Genomic DNA, 20,189 nt, shown 5'->3' with positions numbered 1-20,189 from the left:
CCCCCCCCTCTCCCTCTGCCCCCCCTCCCCAGGCGGGCAGCCTGGCACCCACCCCGACTCCGGCCAGAAAGCAGGCGCCCGCCGGCCCCCTCCGCTAGGGCTGTGTTCGCCACCCCAGGTGGGCTCACCGCGACCCCCACGGTCCGCCCGCCTCCGGGGTCGGGCCTGGGAAGCAGCCCGGGAGGAGCTTGCGGGAAGAGCTTGGCTTGGATCCAGGTGACTTTTGGCTAGAATCTAGCTCCCCAGCCCGTCGTGAGCTTCCGGGCCTCAGTTTCCTCTGGAAATTGCTGAGATCATAGTGTCTCCCTACATCTGTTTTAGGTGTTTTCTTATTCCAAAGAGTTTGTTTGGGCAACTTTCTGCACACAACCACACGCACAATTCTAGGGACCCCGGAAGATAGAAACCAGAAAACTGGAACCTGGAACTGGGTGGAGCAGGGAGGGTGGAGGCCACAGGATGAGTTAAATCCACTGATGGGAGGACAAATTAAGCAGAGGGGTTAGGAGACTAGGTAAAGGGCTTGGGAGCCCCAGTCGCCCTCTCCCTGGGAGGTGGGGGAAGATGCCACTCCCTACTTCTCGACTTGGTGGAAGGGAGACCGTGCCTTCCATAGGCCCAGGACTGTTTGAGAGAAGGGAAAGCAGGGCAGAGTCCCTGGGGCACCACCTCTTCCCTCAGTTAATGACCCTGGAGGCCTGGGAGAGGGAGCATCTGGGGAGCAGTGAGGGGTGGCTGAGTCTGGGGGGGGGCTCAGCAGGCCCTCCAGGTGGATGTGAATTGCATTTGCCTTAGTGGGCCTAGGTCCTTCTCTTCCCCTGGCACTGAGGAAGCCAACAGGCTGTGCAAGCGTAAGGACAATAACCCAGGCCCCACATCCTTCCAGGAGTCCCTCACACCAGTGGGAGGGGCGGGGGTGGGGTTCACATGGAGACCTAGCATCTTTAGTTAACCTCAGAAAAATGGATCAAGTGCCTCCACCAGACACAAATGTATCTGGGATGCATTCATCCCGTTGAGTCTATAGATTCAGAATAAGAAGGTGAAGAGGCTTAGAAGGGTGTCTGGTTGGGTGAGGGCTGCTTTTCTTCCATAACATCCTTAAATAATGGAGATTTTTTTTTTGGTGGGTTTTTGTTGTTGTTGTTGTTTTTGTTTTGTTTTAAGTAGGCTTGGTTACTTAAAGTAGGCATGGTTACCCACCATGGGGTTTGAACTCAAAACCCTGAGATCAAGAGTCACATGCTCTACTGCCTTGAGCCAGCCAGGCACCTTGAGAATTGTTTCCTGTTGGCACTGGTGAGGGTGACCTAGAGCCCTTGAACTTTATAGAGAAAGGAGCTGAGCTGCACCACCCCTCCTGCCACGCGCACACACACACACACACCCCCTGTGTGGCTTTTCCCAAAGAGAGTTAATGGTGCCCTGAAGAAAGCTTCTGCTCCAATCTTTTTGGGCATCTGCCCCAGAGCTGGGGTATTGCCCCTCAGCAGTGGAAGGGTGTAGCTCCCTTATCTGGGGGCTTCGCAAGCCAGCCCAGCCCCGGCTCCAGTAACTCCCCTGCTGTTGGGTCAGGACAGCTCTGTTTCCGGACTGGTCGGGTGGTGAGGGGGGTAAGCTCTTGGGCCCCAGGATGAACCTGTCCATGTGCTGCTGATTCAGCATCTTGAGCTGAGGCCTTTCTCTTAGACTGGTTCTTTCTTTCCTCAGTTATAGGACCTGGGCGTGGGGATAGGAAGTTGCACACATTTTAGGGCTAGGAGATATTTTGTATTCCTGTTGGGCAGTTGGACTGAGAAGCAAGGGAGAGCACATTCAGGGGAGTTGTGGGGCGTCTGTTGGGTGATTTTCTTAAATGTGGTAAGGAGTTGTGGTTTTGTAGAATATCCCTAGGGTCCTTGGGAGGGAAGGACTGGGCTATTTCCGAGTAAGGGCTCGATATGTCTGCTGCCTGTTTTAGATAGTTTGACATAAGGAAAATGCGAAGATGATAAGAACTGGGGATTTTTCTAGATCAAGAAGGATGGAAATCAGGCACTTTTCATATGGTTCAGCCTCACGTGCAGAGAGGTGGTGGGGGTTGACAAGTTGATGAATGTAGATGGGGCACATGCAGGTGGGTATTGTACTCAGTGGATGTTGGGAGGCAGTCAGCAGCAGTGTCTACACCCGGTCCCGAGTACATCATCACCTCTTGGTTTAAGCTCCTCGCACACTCCAGAAGCTGCCTAAGAAAGGGTGTGTGGGCAATAAATCCTGGGTCTTTCCATGGCTGTTCATGTTCATATCCCACCGAGGGATCAAATGCCAGTATATATTTAGACTTAACCAGTCTCGTTTCTAACCTCCAGCCTCATCCCCACACGCTTTCCCCAACTCAGGCTTGTGTGGGGTTCACAAGGAGTGCATTTCCTCTTGGACACGGCCCCAGGCGGGAGGCAGGTTTCAGCTTGTTTGCTCTGCAAGTCCATTACCGCCCCCATGCCTTTTTCTGCTCTTCTGCTCTTCCCCGGGGACGTGGTAGCTCCTATCTTGGTCCTCTCTTTATAATTCTCCTGCACGTTTTTGGGGGTACTTTTAATACTTTGTATCAGTCCATGAACAGTGTTACTAAAAGTGATATAACTGTAATGGTGCTGCTTGTATCCTTTCCCACTGGTGTTAATGAGGTTTATTATTTGCATTGATAATGCAACTCTAGTTCATGCATCTTAAACGCACAGTATTTACTGAGGGACAGGTTGTTTTTACTTTCTCACTGTTCAGGGCAGCCTGCAGTAAATCCTTGTACCTCTCAGGCACCCCCAAGGGTTTCTCTAGGGCAAAAGCAGGAGAAGGCCAGTTAATTCCTGGGTCATAAGATGTGTGCGTCTTCCGTTTTGCTAGATACTGATAGAATGCTGTCCAAGTTTTACCAGTATGTCCTACCAGCAGTGGTGAGGGTTCCTGTTCCTCATTTACCACCACTGGATATTACCAGACTTTGATTTTTACCAACCAGATGGGTTTGAAATGGTGTCGCTCTTTTAATTTCTATGACCAGGAATTCAAATAATTCTTTGCTCTTGGAAATCATTGATGAGTGAGGATTTCTATTTTTGTTGTTGATCACTGACAGTGCTTGTAGTTGTTTTTTTGTTTCGTTTTGTTTTGTTTTAAGATTTTATTTATTTGACAGAGAGAGAGACAGCGAGAGAGGGAACACAAGCAGGGGGAGTGGGAGAGGGAGAAGCAGGCTTCCTGCGGAGCAGGGAGCCCGATGCGGGGCTCGATCCCAGGACCCTGGGATCATGACCTGAGCCGAAGGCAGACGCTTAACGACTGAGCCACCCAGGCGCCCCAACAGTGCTTGTAGTTTTAATGTGTTTGTTAACAGCTAAAACTCACCGAGGTTTCTTTAGATCCAAACAGGTATCTGGACTTCTGCAATTAGATAACCTTTTCTAATTTTTTTCTTTTTAACTTTCAGAATGCATGTGAATTTTGGGTAGTGCAGTTTGACTCTTCCACTTTACAGATGAGAACACTGAGGCTCCTGAAAGCTTGTGACATGACAGGGGTCGCTAAAATAATTGTGGTGGAATTTTAGAGTTTGATCTCTTGGTAATTGTCCATACCTACTCAGATACACTCTTCAGGGCACGCGTCTGGCGTTTTCTCAGGCACCACTTTATCCCTCACCTATAAAACAGAAGTTCGATGCAAGACCAAAGGTCCTTTCCCAGCATTACTGTTTTCAGACTGCGGGGTGCCAAGGAAGCTGCCTGCCTGTGTTATCTGTCTCTACCAGGCTCCTAATTCACTTCAGTCTGGCCATCAAGATAACCTAGTCACTAGCAAGGGTAAGGGGAGGAGGATGGGATAGATACCACCAAAAACAGTAAACTGATCCAGTCTAAAGCACTGCGAGAACATCCGAGTTACTCTGCCAAGAGACCCAGCAGGGGCTGGGCTTCTCCGTGACCCTCTGACCTGGGCTTGGGCAGGGTGTGCTTACACATACACAAGTCACACAGCCTCTGGGCTTGCACAAGCCCTGGGAGGGTGGTGCCAGCCAGGAGCCCTGGCCATTCTGGGGTTGAGGCATCGGCAGACATCAGCTGGGAGCCATCTTTTCCTCCACTGAGCCCTGTGGGTGCTTGGGAGTGCTTTGTTCTGGTGGGCAAGATAGCACAATGAACCAGTATTTAAGGACTTGTTGCTAAAAGTAGGGTGATGATAATTTTTCTGAGAATAAAAAAAAAAAAAATAGCCTGGGACGGCACGGATCGCCCCGCCTGTGAGTAGAGAGCTGTGTGTTCCCCTCACCAGTGAGGACACAACCATTTCCTGGTGGCAGGCAGTCCATCGTCAGGACTGCCTACTACAAGCCGCGCTGCGTGGAAGGCACCTTGGAAAAGACCGTCTCCTTCCATCTCCCAGCAGCCTCGTGAGGCAAGTACGTCTTCGTGGGGCCTCGAGAGAGGAGCCAGGACCAAGCTGGGGAGGCAGCGCCTTTCTGTTGCTTGCTTTTGTCACTGCCAGTGTCTCAGCCACCTCAGTACCCAGCCCGCCCACGGGGAGATGAGATCTAGCCTGCAGTCGAATTAGAGCCACGTGCTCCTGTGAGCTGGGGAGGCGTGGAATGCTAATCTCGTTTAAATCCCCAAGGATTTGTGCAAGCTTGTATGAAGTAGTCCTAAGGTCCTTCAGAATCCAGGCGGTATGCCCATTTTAGAAACAGAGACTTGAGAATATAATGCCCCCTTTAGCATCTCAGTATCAGACAGTATCAGAGACTGTGAGCAAAGCTGGTGAGCAGAAGCTTCCAGAACTTTGCCCAAATTCTTGTTTCTCAACAGTACAAAAATTTGCACCTGCCAAGGGCCTTCCCGGGGTCCATTATTTGAAGCCCAAGGTTGTAATTTTCCCGTTTGTGGGATGGGGGCTGCTGTGGCTGATCTTAAGCAGTGTTCCGTTTGTGGGCGCTCTAACTAGATGGTTTCCAGGCGCTGTGGGAGAGGAGTTTGAGTAGGCCTGTCCTGCTCAACCCGGTGGGAATTCCCCGGTTTGGGGACAGATGGTTGGCAGGTGGGCAGCAGGGGGAGTACCTGTGAATGGCCTAAACTGTTTACGTGGGTGAGGCAGGTGGGGCCACCTTCCCCTTTTTTTTTTTTTTAATTTAAAGGTTTTATTTATTAGAGAGCACAAGTAGGGGGAGGGGCAAAGAGAGAGGAAGCAGCAGACTCCCTGCTAAGCAGGGAGCCCAACGTGGGGCTCCATCTCAGGACCCCGGGATCATGACCCAAGCCGAAGGCAGACGCTGAACCGACTGAGCCACCCGGACGCTCCCGGGTGGGGCCTTCTCACTGCTTCCCCTGGTTCCCCTGGCACCTGCAGGGCTGTGAGCTACACTGCAGTGGCTGCCCTTTCTGGATCACACAGCAGTTGCCTGGGGGCGTTCAGCTGCAGGGAGCCTGGCTCTAGACGCCAGCTGGTGCCCGTTCATCCTCACAGCTCTAAGGAAACAGTTGGCGACGGGGAGCCCTTTTGGTTTTGTTATTTTTAATTTGAAGGTTGTAAGCCATGAAGCAGTTGGACGCGTTTCCATTCCGAGCAGAGACAGGAAACATCAAGGCCGTGATTCAGACTCAGAGGCAAGGTTGCCTTCAGTTCGAGCGGAGCATGTCTGAGATGAAGGCGCTTGTGTCAGCCACCGCGGAGGCGTCGCTCGGCAAGTCGCTGTCGGAAGAAATGAAGAGCTGCCTAGTTCTGGTGTGTAGGTAGTGCATCGAAGGGCTCGAAACTTCCGGAACAGCTGCCGTGAATGTGAGAGAGAAAGTCGCAAGAGCAAGGTTCTTGCTGTAGCAAGAGCAAGGTCCCACTAGACCTTCCCAGTGCTCCTGCCTGCCCACCGTCCCCCTCGTCTGCAGGCACTCTGCTGATGATCTGCAGGGCACAGCCTTGCTCCGTGGCTCTGGGCAAAAACAAGGCCCTCGGGTTTTGGTCCTTTAGAGCCAGCTGTGAAGGGGGGCCCGCAGTACATGAACCCCGGCAGCGGGCGGGGCCGAGCGGAGGAGGGCATGAAAGCCGTGCCGGACACCCATTCATCTGTTTCTGTATTGCCCAGAAGATTGCAGCTGGGCGTACTTGGAAATTTCAGCTACCTAGGTCCTGTCTCCTTAGATTTGGGACAGATTGAGAATCCAGTCTTCCTGAGGGCTCTCCAACCTCCTAAGGAAGCTTTGGTAAAAATCAATCTCGGCAGCAGCCCAAACTGATTCCATGTCCTTAGAGAATATCAGGACCGAAGCCTTCTGCAACTTGGCATCAGCCCCTGCGTTCATTCCATTTCATTCTAGAGTCCCAAGGTCCACAGTAGTCCCAGGAATGGCTTCAGAGTAGTCTGGGGAGTGATTATGCTATGGGGGGTGGGGGGGCTAATAGGATGAGCTGACCACCTGGCATTCAGTGGGATGTGCTTCCATGGAAACTGTCGAGTGCCGTAGGGGCCTGGAGAGGGAAGAAATGTGAGAGCCTGTCTTGTTCAGCCAGGGATTGGCTTGGCAGAGGGCCAGAGGGGTCCACCCAGGAAGACCAGCTGCCTGAGGGCTGGAGGTACCATCTGCCCACAGCTGTTCCCTCCACGGTGTCCACGCCCTGCAAGCGGGTCTGGTGACTTGCAACTCTTCTTACCCAGTTTGGGCCCTTCTTTTCTCACAGAATAAGGACTTTTGTTCATTCTGTCCTGTAATTAAAAAAAAACACACAAAACACAAAACTGAGAAAATGGGAAGTGTTCGCCCCAAAGAGGGGAAGCGAAAGCTGGTTGTGTTTCCAGCAAAGGCCGTAGGACCACGGCCAGCTTGCTGGGCGCACAGCTTGCGTTAGCCAGTTGCTGTCGCTGGTCCGCTGCGCACGGTTCGTGCGGATGCAGGAAGACGCGGGATATCTGCGTCTGTCCCTTCTAGCCGGAGAAAGCTCAGCAGTCTCCCAGGCTCTAAAATGGAAGCCCAGTTGGAGGATAATTGAGGTTAAACCTCATTTTTAATTCAGACTTTTGTGATGTAGAGGTAGGTACTGTGGACAGGTCTGGAGTGGACTGAAGTTACTTGGCACAGGCTAGCAGTGGGGGCAGGTGGGGGGAGGGAGGGCAGAAAGGAGGGTGGTGGGTGGCACCTGGGAATTGAGGGTGCCCAAGCGAGCAGCCCTTCGCCGCTTTCTTACTATAGAGCAGGTGCCGTCGTGGCACCCTGGACTTCCACCTGGAGAAATGAAAGGTCATCAGCCCCATTTTACAGCTGGTGACACTGAGGCTCAGTGCAGGTTGGTACTCAAGGTGTACAGTTAGTAAGCAGAAGATCTGAACCCAGGCCTCCTGACTCCAAGCCCAGTGCTCATCCTCGCCATAGGCTACAGCAGCTGTTCACTACCTGAACCCCAATCCAGACTTACTCCCAAATGCCACAGCCCTGGGATGCTGGGCTGAAAGGAAGAGTTGTCCAAGTGCTCAGTGCTAGGGGGGCTTTTAGTCAGTGGTTCAAGCTGAGCTCCCGCCCTCCAGGCTCATGGCTGTGCAGTTCGCTGGGGCCCCTGGTCTCCCTGACGCAGGGTTATGATGGGGAGAATGACGTTGACAGGAAGTATGGAGGAGGACCTGTGGAACCAAGAGAAGAAGGGCAAGTGCGTGAAAGTCTCACTTGCGGGGGCCTGGCAGGCCTCAGAAGTTGGCCTGGCTGTGGCCATGGCAGCCCTTGGCACAGAAACAGAACCGTCTGGGAAATGGGTGTGCCTGTGTTCTCTGCCACCAGAAGAACCAGAGAAAGCTTGTTTCAAGTCCAAGTTATCATGGAATTGCTCCCATTCTCCACTTGCTCATGATTTAATGTCTCAGCAGGTGGCAGAGCCCCCGAGGGTCACCTGGGGATGGCCCTCTATGACCTGTAGGGAGCATTCACATGGGGCTGCCTTAGCACCCCACCACATTCCCACAGCTCACGGTGAAAGCCGGGGAGGGCGACCCTCCCAGGTGTGATTCTAGTGGGCTTGTCAGCAGGCCTGGCCCTACTGGCATGGGTCTGAACACCTATGTGCCCAGAGCGTACCCTCCAGTGTTCACCTGCTAGGTTCTCCTATCGTGGGAAAATGTGGAGGTGCCCAGTGTAAGTCGGAGGGTGTCCGGATAAAGAAAGGGAACCCGACTGCTTTGCTTCTTTGCTCAGAAGATGTTATGAGAGAGACCTCAGCTCCCTTGCTCCTTCCACCGTGTGAGGACACAGCGAGACATTTACCTAACAGTTGGGAGACCATGTGGGTCCATGACGTGGTCATGGGAGCACCAGCCTCCCCGTGAGTCACTGAAAACAAGAAGACTAAGTGTTTTTTTTTTTTTTTATTTTATTTTTAGATTTTATTTATTTATTAGAGAGAGAGAGCACAAGTGGGGAGGAGAGGGAGAAGCAGGCTCCCCGCAGAGCAAGGAGCCTGATGCGGGACTCGATCCCAGGACCCCGGGATCACGACCCGAGCCGAAGGCAGACGCTTATCCAACTGAGCCACCCAGGCACCCAGGTTAAGTGTTTTGAGCCGAAAGTCACTAGGAGAACGCTTCACTTTGACTAGGAATCAACTGGAAGTACATTTGGGAGCTCAGGGTTTTGGGTAGCCCTAGCTACTCTTCTTCCTAAAAGAGCAAAACTTTGAATATAATATGTTCATTTAATTTTTTTAAAAAAGATAGTGAAAAATAAGTCTCCTCGCCACACATACTACTTTTCACGTTTTTGGGTTTTTTTTGATGTTTTGCATGTGGTAACGGTCATAGGCATGTACATTGCTTCATGGGCTCACACGCTTACCATGACTCATCTGCTACTTGCTTTTTTCCCACTTACATGTATCTTGGGCATATTTACTTTATCCGTACAGTATGATTCACTTCACCTAGTTCATTTTGAATGGCGCTTTCTGTTCTGTTAATCATTTACTGTAACATAACAGTTATTCTGTTATTAGACACTTGCTTTGTTTCTGGTCTCTCGTTATACAGAGAATATTTAGTAAACATCTGTATACCTGTATCTTTGAATTTGAGGCCAGTAGGATAAATTTCTAAATGTCAGATTGCTGAGCCAAAGGGCATACAGGTCGAAAAATTTATAGAAATGGCCCGGGTATCATCTCCATGATTGTGCTTACCACCGGGGTTTAGCAGCCCAGCGTTTCTGCCTCCCCACGTCTGACCCCCGCCAGGAACCAGCCAGCCGCCCAGCCTTTGCAAGTCCTTCATTTAATCTCAACTAATTGAGTATCTTTTGATATCTGATGGCCATTTGTAGTTTTGTTTGTTTTTTTTAAGATTTTATTTATTCATGAGAGATGGAGAGAGACAGAGGCAGAGGGAGAAGCAGGCTCCCCACTGAGTGCGGAGCCCGATGTGGGGCTCGATCCCAGGACCCTGGGATCATGACCTGAGCCGAAGGCGGATGCTTAACGACTGAGCCCCCCCAGGCTCCCTGTACTTCTTTTTCTATAAATTCATTGTGTGTCCTTTTGCCATTTCTCTATTCTGGTTTTATTCAGGTTTTTAAGCGCCTTTTGCATATTAAGGAAATGAAGCTTTAAGTATATGGGAGTACTATTTTGTCAGTTTGCCACTTTTTATCTTGTTTTGTTTTTCTAGAAAAAGAGGCTTTATTTTCATGTAATCAAGCACTGTCTCTTTAAAGTTTTGTTTGTCAATCATAGATGGTTCTCACTCTGATACTACAGTTTTTTAAAGTGCATTTACTGTTTTCTTCATACAGCTTGTTTTTGCTCAAGATCCTTGTTCCGTGTAACACTTCCTGTGTAAAGATTCAGCCTTACTGTGTTTTTCGAAATGTCATTCACTGAAACGTGCCGTTTCCCCTCCCACCTGTGCCACGAAAGCTAAATCCCCCCACGGAGAGTGGTCTGTTTTGTTGAGCAGACTGTTCCTGGGCCAGTGTCAGCCAGGGTTTTATAGTATGTTGACTACCCCAGAGGGCAGGCCTCCATCCGTGCTCTTTTCCAGAACTGTTTGCTGTTGTCACGTCTTTATTCTTCGGGATGAATTGTTGGCTTAAGTGGCAGTCAAGTTTAAGTCTTGCGTCAACTGTAATTCACTGTGGGAGGCTGCATGCTCAGTGCATCTTTGGGAACCCTGTGTCCTGGGAGGAGGTGGGTCCCTCTGGAAGCTGCTGGGGTCAGGGACAGGAAACCCTCCCCCTTCCACCCCCACTCCCCACACAGGTGTCCCACAAGGCCCCCGGGGCGGTGGCACCCGGAACATTGCTTGCTTTCATTAGAGCTCCTTGCCTAAGAGCATGATTCAGAGGCGGGGCTGGTCTCCTGACTTGCAAGCCAGTCTGAGATCTAAGGACTGTGGTTATAATGTCATGGCTTCCCTTCCTGGAAAGACCCATCTTTGAAACAGAGCCCTTGGCTGACTGGAAAAACCAGAGAACGTCCCGGACTTGTGCCACTGGCCAGACTGGCTCTGCCCCCTGGTGCTACTGAGACTGGCACATGCTGGGCTTCGTTGGCCTGTGTTGGCTTGTCTTATGCCCCGAGTGTGGCTGGGGAAATAGATTCTCTTTCGCGTTTTTCTTATCTCAGTGGTCCTCCACTTGGGACCTAATCACCCAAGACCGTTTACTGTCTCAGAGCACTAACCTGGAAAAGTCTCAAACTTGGTTCGACAAACCCAGGGAGAGGCAGCTGGGCGACAGCAGGGAGGGCCCTGAACCCCCGTTTAGCCCGAAGATCTGGGTCTGTTGATGGGTTGCGGATGCAGGCGTCCGTGCTGCCTGGGGCCTGGGCCCTGGGCTTCTGACGGACAGCAGGGCCGTGCCGGCCCCAGCCCCGCAGCTCCCGAGATAGCCGCCGGCCACCCAGTGAGCAGCGCCATCAGACGGTGAGCCCGGCTTGAGAACGGCCGGGGGGGAGGCCCAGGAGGCCCAGCTGCCCGCAGCTTGCTCTGTCCCGGCCCTGGGGCATCTGGAGGACACGCGGACGCAGCCCGTCTTAGCCCCTTGGGCGGCTCCCGACAGAACAGTACAGACGGGGTGGCTGCTAAGCAGAAGTTTCTCAGTTTGGGCCCCAGTGTGGGAGTCTGAGGCCAGGGTGCTGGCACGGTCAGGTGAGGGTCCCCTTCTGGCTGTGTGCTCCCATGGCAGAAGGTGAGAGCGAGCTCCCTGGGGTCTCTCTGATGAGAACACTGGTCCCATCCTCATGACGAATCACCCCCCCAAAGGCCCCACCTCCTAATCCCATCACATGGGGGTTAGGATTTCAACATGAATTTGGGTGGGGGGCTGGGGTGGACGAACATTCAGTCCACAGCACGGCCCTGTGTGCTACGGGCACGGATTGGGACTTTGCTGAGACGGGGCCTGGGAGCCCAGGGGCACTGTTGGTCTTCGAGGGCTCTCTGCCCCCCACACCCACACATTTCCGAAGAGGAGACTGAGAAATGGAACCCCTGAGTTGTTTCTGGCCCCAGAACCATGCTGCCTGAGATGGCACCCCTGTGTATGTTACGTACTTGAACTGAAGTATCCTGATGTCTTGTCTTTTCTAGGTGAATCGAAGATCCAGCTTCCAAAATGTGGCAGCTCTTGGCCACCCTTGGCTGCCTGGTGGTGCTGACTGGTGCCCAGAGCAGGCCGCCTTTCCAGCCGCTGTCGGATGAGCTGGTCAGCTATGTTAACAGACGTAACACGACGTGGAAGGTGAGCTGTGGGGACCGCCGCTTCTGTGCGCGCCCCTGCCGCAGGGGTGCGGTTGGTGCGTTGCGCCTCCCGAGGGTGGTTGCTGCAGCTGTGGCCCGTAGGACCGTCTGTCCCGGAGAGTCGGTCTGATTGAGATCGTGGCCACTGCGGACCGTGCCAACCTCCTCCCTGCTCCTTGCCCCCTGCGCACGCGTGCGTGGTGGTGCATGGGGGCTAAACGAGCTCTGGAAGTGCTCACAGCCAGGAGGACCCTGAACCTCGCTCCCCCACCATGGTAATTGTTAAGGCTCATCGGGCAGCTCCTTGCTTCTGCCCAGCCCCCGAGGCCTGGGACTGCAGGAATAAAGAGACGAAGAATGAGCCATGTTCAGGGCTGCAGAGGGTTTCTCTTGACCTCAGCAAATGTAGCAGATCAGAGAAGATACCCAGTGGTCTGGGAGTTGCGTGCCCGCCCCCCCCCCCCCCCCCCCCCCGCCCCGGGTGGCTCCCTCGGGACGGGGCCTCACTTGCTATGAGAGGTGCCTGTCTTAGTCCGTCCACACTGCTGTAACAAAGTACCACAGATTGGGTGGTACATAAGTAGAAATGCATTGCTTACAGTTCTGGAGGCTGGAAGTACAGTTTCAGGGTGCCAGCATGGCTGGGTTCTAGGGAGGGCCTCCCTTAGTGGGAGGGGCAAGCCAGCTCTCCTGGGGCTCCTAGAAGGGCACTAATCCCGTTCGTGAGGGCTGCACCCTCGTGACCAAATCGCTCCACCCTCATGACCAAATCACCTCCCAAAGGTCCCACCTCCAGGTACCATCACCTTGAGGGTTAGGTTTCAACATGAATTTGGGGGGATGCATTTGTTCTATAGCAATGACCCAAGTCCCCTTGCTCTGCTGAGCTGGTCGGGACCCCTGGCCTTGTCAGGCCTTCATCTACCCCCACCCCTGGACACCCCCTCTGTTGACTGCTGTGGCTGGGGCCCTCTTCCAGGCTGGACACAACTTCCACAATGTGGACCCGAGCTACCTGAGGAAGCTATGTGGCACCTTCCTGGGTGGGCCGAAGCTGCCCCAGAGGTGAGTGCCTGCTGCCTGGGGGTGGATACGGTGCCGCCCCTGCCCTGCTGCCATATGAACAGCAGGGGTGTGTTTGGGACCGCGGGAAAGAGGGAGTAAGAAGGCCTCCTTGGCATCCAGAGGTCTCCCTTCTCCCGGAGCTACGAGACTCTGCCTGACAGGGCTCAGCCCCCGGTGCCGTGTTTCCTACTGTGCTTCTCGACGTGTCTCAGAGGCCAGTGGGCAGGGCCCTGGGTCTGTCCTGTATGACCTGGCTGGATCCAGTCTTGAATAATTGAAGGAGACTCTAAGAAAAGCCATCTGATCTGCCATTAATGTTTCATTTTTTCTAGAGAACTCTGTAATGGGCATTTTCAAGTAGATACTACTCTTATAAGAAGCATTAGAAATATCTGCCAATGTGGATGGAGTAGTTATGGGACATCACACAATGGGGAAGATATTAAAAATGTTGTGAGGACCCTGGGCAGACCCGAGATGGGGTGAGGGGAGTAAGAAACACAGTTATGTGGATCTTGTGGCCAAACTCCTGAAAAATATCCAATAAAATAAGACTAGAAGGAAGCACAGGGAACGAGAAGATGTGTGGAATGGTAGAGTTCTTGGTTTGGTTTGGTTGTGTAAAGTTCCCAGGGGACATCTCTGCAGATGTCACCTTCAGCTTGTCCTTCCTGTGCCTCCCTTTCCACGTGATGGCCCAGCCGGCAGTCGCTGATGTCTACGGGGACGGGGGAGGGTTGTAAGATGAGAGTTTGGGGATGCCTGGGTGGCTCAGTTGGTTGAGCGTCTGCTTTCGGCTCAGGTCGTGATCCCGGGGTCTTGGGATCGAGCCCTGCGTCGGGCTCCCTGCTCAGCAAGTTTGTCATGGAGGCCTTCCTTTATCTAGAATTTGGTTTGCCGAGAACATGATTCTGCCTGAAAGCTTCGATTCCCGGGAGCAGTGGCCTAACTGCCCGACCATCAAAGAGATCCGAGACCAGGGCTCCTGTGGGTCCTGCTGGGTGAGGCCCTGCTGGCTGGGAGGGGCCCGAGCATGGGGGGCGGGGGGCACTTGTCCGACCAGCCGTGAGTGACTAGGGAAGTTACGTAAACTTGCTGAGTCTCCATTTCTGTCAACATACAAATCATGAAGATCCCTGTGGTCATGAGTTATTGCAAGAACTAGGTGGAAGAGTCGATGTGCAAAGCACTCTGCATGGAGTCTGGGTGTGGCCCGTGTGTGGGTGGTGAAGCTGTTTTTACTTCTCTGTCGGACACGCTGTCCCGGGCCATCAGCAGATACCAGTAGTTTTGAGCTCTGCTCTGCCTCATGAAGACGTATCCCATCCGTATCAATGAGCTATCTTAATTTAGTTTCTAACTGTGGTAAAGTACGCATGGTATAAATTTAACCGTCTCAGTCATTTTTAAGCGCAGTTCGGTGGCATTAAGTACATTCACGTTATCGGAAATGCGGTCACCGGGGTCCATCCACAGAGCTCTTACCATCTTGTAAGAATGGAAACTCTGTCCCCATTAAACACTAATCCGCCCTCCCCAGCCCCCCAGCAACCACCCTTCTACTTTCTGTCTCTTACCGACCAGCCTAGATACCTCATATTAGTAAAATCGTACAGTATTTGTCCTCTGTGTGAGCTGTTTTATGTTAACAACAACCCACGTTTTAGAAACGAACTTGAGTGCGCACGTAAAGATTTGGGGCGGACTGGTCTCCTGCTTTAAAGACACACTTGAGCGCCAGGACCCTCACTGACATGGGGGGAGACTAGCCACCAAGAAGGTCTGAGGCGTCCACTGTCCTCCGCTGGGGTGGCTGGCAGAGCCCACGGCCCAGGAGTGGGGCTCACCTGTGTGGGGCTTGTTTCTGCAGGCATTTGGGGCCGTGGAAGCCATTTCTGACCGGATCTGCATCCGCACCAATGGGCACGTCAACGTGGAGGTGTCTGCCGAGGACATGCTCACATGCTGTGGCGACCAGTGTGGGGACGGGTGAGTCAGAAGTGGCCCCTGGGGATGGCACCCGGAGCCCCCAGGCTGAGGCCTCCCTGAGGACAGGAGTGGTACTCCAGGTCAGCAAACGGTCCTTTGCTGAGACAGCTGGCGTGGGGGAGTCTGGAAGCAGGCCCCGGTGTGACTGCTACCTTCTGGAAGCCGCCTGAAGCCAGGCTGAGCCCGCAGCGCTGGGTGTGGGTGGTTCGATGCGAGCACACCAGAGATGGTCTCAGAATATGCGGCTGAACTTCTGATCTCTGGCCTGGTTTTTGTCATCCTTGTTCCCTTTCCTTGCTCAGGGAAATGTAATGGGGCCTCGTTTCTGTAACGAGGAATGATGGGCCCCCAGCTTGGTCACGGAACCTAAATTCCCACCGTGGGTGCCTGCTTTTCTGCCAGCTCTGGCCTTGGTTTTACAGCCATGGTTCTCGGATACGGCTACGGAGTAGAAATACCTGGGAGTTAAATAAAAGCATCCAGGCCTCACCTCATTCCGATCAGCCCAGTTCCCGGCATTAGCGTCGTGTGTATTAAAACACCAGGGGATTGCAGCGTGCTGATTGAGAATCTGTGTGACGGCCTGGTTTGGGGTAGACATGAACACGGGGGTCCTTCTGTCTTGTTGGGGAGGGTGGTGGGCAGGCCCGGGAGCTGGGGCGATTCCCCGGAAGAGGTGACTATCCCAGGGAGGGTGAAGTGGGCTTCCTGGGGACCCGGGAGAGCTATTGGGCTAGCTGCTGAAGGCCCTCGTGGATCCATAAGCGACCCTGGGGCCTTGGCAGCAGGTGGTGTGGCCTGGGAGCAGCTAGAAGTTCTCTCACAGTGAATTTAAAGAGTGGCTCTTTTCTTAGCTGTAATGGGGGCTTTCCTGCTGAAGCTTGGAACTTCTGGACAAAACAAGGCCTGGTTTCCGGTGGGCTCTATGAATCTCATGTAGGTGAGTGTCTGCCCTCAGCCCCTCTCTGGCTAGCTGGATTTCATAAGCCACGAGGAAGAATGGTCTCAGCTTGCATTATAAAGTGCGGGTTGAGCGTTGAGGGCAGGAGGCTGAACAATCTGGTAGAAGCAGGCGGTCCCCTCCAGGGCAGAACAGGCAGGCTTAGCGACGGTGTTCGTGCTGCACCTTTGACCTCCTGTTCCTGTGGGTGCTGCCCTTGTGCCCCCAGAGGGCTTCTGAAGAGACTGGCAGCTGATCCCTTCCTTTCTACTTGGCCCCCCAGGCTGCAGACCCTACTCCATCCCTCCCTGTGAGCACCACGTGAACGGCTCCCGGCCCCCATGCACAGGGGAGGGGGATACCCCTAAGTGCAGCAAGATCTGCGAGCCCGGCTACACCCCGTCCTACAAAGAAGACAAGCACTATGGTAAGGTGGGGCCCGCGCTCCCAGCACCCCGGGGCCGGGGACCCGCTGACACCCTTCCTGAGCCAGAGGAAGGGAGAGGCCGGGGCAGTCGACCCTTGGAGTCAGGAACACAGGAGGGAGAAAGGAAGGTCGTGACTGACTGTCTTGTCAGCGGGAGCAATACGCTGCGTTTTCTGCCTGTCTCCATGCCGAATCCGGCCCCAGGATCCCCGATGTGTTGGTCACAGACCCTTAGGGTTGGAGGGACCAGGCCCCTCGTTTTACAGGGGAGTGATCTGGCCTAGAACCTTCTGGGCACCACTCTGCCCTTCCTCTGGGGTCTCGTGCTCACCGCTCCTCCCGCCTCAGAGCTGTGCCCCGCCCCCCCAATCTCCGCTTCCCGGTCGGGCACCGTCATTCATTCCTCCCCAGGGAAGCCTTCCCAGGCCCCTGGGCTGGACGAGTCCCCAAACGCAGACTTCACCTGGCAGCTCCCCGTAAGTCAGTGAAGAGCTGACAGATGGAGCCGCGGGGGGCACGTCTCACCCTCCCCCCCCCGCCCCTGGCTGGTTCATTTGCCAGGATGCAGTTCCTACAGCGTGTCCAGTAGCGAGAAGGAGATCATGGCGGAGATCTACAAGAACGGCCCGGTAGAGGCGGCCTTCACCGTGTACTCCGACTTCCTGATGTACAAGTCTGGTGCGTGTTGCCCCCTCATGGCAGCGGGGGCCGGGGAGGTGTGGGTTCCGGGGGGACCCACAGGGCTGGATCGCAGAGGAAGACGTCGGATTGTGCTGGCGAAGTCCCAGACCACGCCTCACATTCGGGGGGCCGGGGGGACAGGAAGCACCTGGCTGTGGGATCCACCCCGGGGAACCCGACAGCCCCCGGCCCGAGAGCTGCCTTAGAAACCCCCCCATTCTAGATGAGCAGTCCGTGGCCGACCTCTGCTGTCTCCTTTCCGTTCTGCCACCTCGAACTCTTCAGCACTCTCTGCTCTTAGGAAACGTCATTGGATAAAGGGAGATGATTCTGGCAAGACGAGATTATAAAGCTGGTGCTTTTTTTTTCTTTTTTAAAGATTTTATTTATTAGAGAGAGACACAGCGAGAGAGGGAACACAAGCAGGGGGAGTGGGAAAGGGAGAAGCAGGCTTCCCATGGAGCAGGGAGCCCGATGTGGGGCTCGATCCCAGGAATCTGGGATCATGACCTGAGCTGAAGGCAGACGCTTAACGACTGAGCCACCCAGGTGCCCAAAGCTGGTGCTTTTTAACAGTTCCCCCGCCCCCCCATAATTTAAAGGGGTGCATTTCCAGTTTGACAGACTGATTAACTCACCAGTGAGGCCATCGCCTGCTCCACAGGCCCGGTGAGCACGCTGAGCTCGGTCAGCACCGGCTGCCGCCACCCCGGCCTCTCTCTCTCTTCACCCCTGCAAGGTCCATCCCAGGGCAGCAACTTGAAACTCCTCAAGTTACAGAACCCTTTTGACAAATACATCCTTCCATGGAGTCCTAGCATGTAGAACGGATAGCTGGAATTGAATGTTAACGTTAAATTGACTTCTTAGATTAGAATTTATAACTTCAGTTTTCAAGGCAACCAACAAGCTCATTTTGTTGGGACTCCCCTTTAATATTTACTCAACATATTTGGGTGTTGGGCTTTCAAAAACCTATTGGAATGATTACCCCATGTGGCGGGAGCCCCTGGAGCCCTCTGAGAGAACGTCAGAGCGCTCTCTGTGTAACCTTGTTTGGGAGGGCTTGGTGGGCCCGGGGAGCCAGCTGAGTTGGAGCGATGCTCCGGGACCGGTCTCTGCCTGAACGGGCCGTCCCTTTCTCAGGAGTGTACCAGCACGTCGCTGGAGAAATGATGGGAGGCCACGCTGTCCGCATCCTGGGCTGGGGAGTGGAGAATGGCACGCCCTACTGGCTGGTTGGCAACTCGTGGAACACGGACTGGGGCGACAATGGTGAGTGGCGGCCCGCTGCCTGCTCACAGGGCGTGTGAGCCAGGACGGAGTGGTCATCTTATCCTGCTCTGCTCCAGACACTGGGCCTGGGGCTCAGCAGTGACCTCCTGGGGGTTCCCTTGCCATGAAGGCAGATGCTGATGCCGAGAGAGGGTGGTAGGGATCAGGACGTGGCTTCGGGTCGCTTGTCCCTCACGCTTCCCCACGCCCCGGGTGCAGTGCTTGCTTATGTGGGTCAAATGGAAGTGGGGTCTAGAGGCCTCGTGACGTGGAGCCGGGCTACTGGGCAAACAGGAGAGGGGTCGGGAGAGCACCTTGGGGTTGGTTTGCTGACTGCTTTGGGGCTAGGCTGGTGTCTTCTGCTCCTAAGTCTTTCTGGGGTGAGTGTGAGTACCTTGGCAAGGGTCAAAACTGAGCACACTCTAAAGGCATATTTTTGCTTTCCAGGCTTCTTTAAAATCCTCAGAGGACGGGATCACTGTGGAATTGAATCAGAAATTGTGGCCGGAGTCCCATGCACTGACCAGTACTGGAAAAAGATCTAATCTGCTGTGGGACTGGTCCTGCCAGCCCTGGGGCAGTGTTTCCCTAAATATAGCCAGTTGGGCTGGTGAGGAGATGGGGAGGAATGTCTTTTATCCTTTCGAGTTGAGATAAGATGTAAGAGGTTTTAGACAGGGCCTGAAGGATTGGGCCAAACCTCGCGTCTACCATCAGAACCGTCTTCCAAGGAGACACGTCCAAGGCCTGGCTACCTCCCAGCCTGCTGGGTGGACTGCGGTCCCAGGGCACACTTAGACGACGTGAGCCACCGCCGCAAGCAAAGCGAGGCCTCCCACCCCCCGCCCCCCAGACTAGTGCCCGCACCCCAGCGCATCCTCCCCCCCTTCCGCGCATACCGGGAAGCCAGACCGAGACCTAGAGGGTTTGTTAGGCGTTCCAGAGGAATAGAAAGTGGAGTCCCTAACAAGACCAGTCCCCACCAGCGGCGGTACTTGTAAGCAAGTAGCTCGCTAGCTGTGGACTAGGTTGAAAAGAAAACCAGTGGGGCGGCCCTTGGGGGAAAGCCGTTCTCCGAGGGCCCCTGCATCTCTTGAGCTTTGCATTGTTGCTGCAAAGACCCTCTCTGGTCATGTCCTTGGCATGATTCCTTTTTAGGTGTTTTATTTTGTGTGCACCTCAGCTGATCATGTGAATGACAGAACAGTTGGAGGATCTGTCCTCGCTTCACAGACCATGTCTCCCTCCACCACCACCAGGTGGTCACGACCCGATCGGCCTCCCAGCCTAATACAGTGAAACTCATTTGGGAGAAACCAGCTTTACCCGTGTAAAGATCACTGCTTCATTCTGTTAATTTAACCAGGAAAGGAATGACTGTGCCAATAAAACATTTTCTCCCTCAACGTGAAGTCTGTGTTCTGGTGGGATGCCACGGTCCGTCCGTCCTTACCCGACAGAATCCTGTTTTCCTGGATCCGGGTGTCCTTGAAACTCGAACCAGGGAACTCTTGCCTCAAACCATGGTTTCTCTCTTAGTTCCCTGTCACTTTCATCAACCCTGCTCTCTAACTGCATCCCCTACACTGTGTCTCAAGCCCGACGAGCTGCACCCCTGCTCAATTTCAAGAGCTAGGAACATAGTTGTAGTCCGTTTCGTACCAGCCGCAAACCAGCAGCAACCCGCGTGGGGCGTCACACAGGAGTGGCGTGGGGGGTGACGCCGGAAGCCACTTGTCCCAGCGGAGGGCCGGGTCGCCCTGGTCGCTGCTGATGTTTGGGACGGGGTGGAAGCAGCCTGTGTGTCCTAGTCTAAGTTCCCTCTGTGTCTGGGTCACGTTGCCGGTTAAGAACTGTTGCTTTGCATAGTCCCGGTTAAGAATCCCAAGCAGTGAAGTACACTAGTGTTGGAGGGACAGGAAACTAGAAGAATTGCCCCCCCATCCCACTGGCCCGTCAGTACCTGACTTCTTTCCCAGCTGAGGGCTGGACTAGTTCTAGAAGCATGGGAAGTCTGACTTCCAATGGGAATTAGAAGTTAGGGATCAGAAAGTGCCTTATCAGATAAGCTCTTAAACACC

General features: G+C 53.9%; 1 protein-coding gene across 1 annotated transcript in view; it reads left to right on the top strand.

The window, feature by feature from the left end:
- The window catches only part of CTSB (cathepsin B), a 20,016-nt gene extending 502 nt beyond the window's left edge, over positions 1-19,514 (top strand). Inside the window, exons 2-10 of the mRNA XM_032389104.1 lie at positions 11,582-11,732; positions 12,711-12,796; positions 13,683-13,797; positions 14,667-14,785; positions 15,640-15,725; positions 16,009-16,152; positions 16,714-16,830; positions 17,980-18,108; positions 18,556-19,514. Coding sequence (XP_032244995.1) covers positions 11,607-11,732; positions 12,711-12,796; positions 13,683-13,797; positions 14,667-14,785; positions 15,640-15,725; positions 16,009-16,152; positions 16,714-16,830; positions 17,980-18,108; positions 18,556-18,653 — 1,020 coding nt within the window. The 5' untranslated portion in view covers positions 11,582-11,606 and the 3' untranslated portion in view covers positions 18,654-19,514. The remainder of the gene's footprint in view (positions 1-11,581; positions 11,733-12,710; positions 12,797-13,682; positions 13,798-14,666; positions 14,786-15,639; positions 15,726-16,008; positions 16,153-16,713; positions 16,831-17,979; positions 18,109-18,555) is intronic.
- The last annotated feature ends 675 nt before the right edge of the window (positions 19,515-20,189 follow it).

This window comes from Phoca vitulina, unplaced genomic scaffold (assembly GCF_004348235.1).
Source record: "Phoca vitulina isolate PV1807 unplaced genomic scaffold, GSC_HSeal_1.0 scaffold53, whole genome shotgun sequence".
Lineage (NCBI taxonomy): Eukaryota > Metazoa > Chordata > Mammalia > Carnivora > Phocidae > Phoca > Phoca vitulina.
Note: the sequence above shows the minus strand (reverse complement) of the source record. Positions and strands in the feature narration are given on the sequence as shown.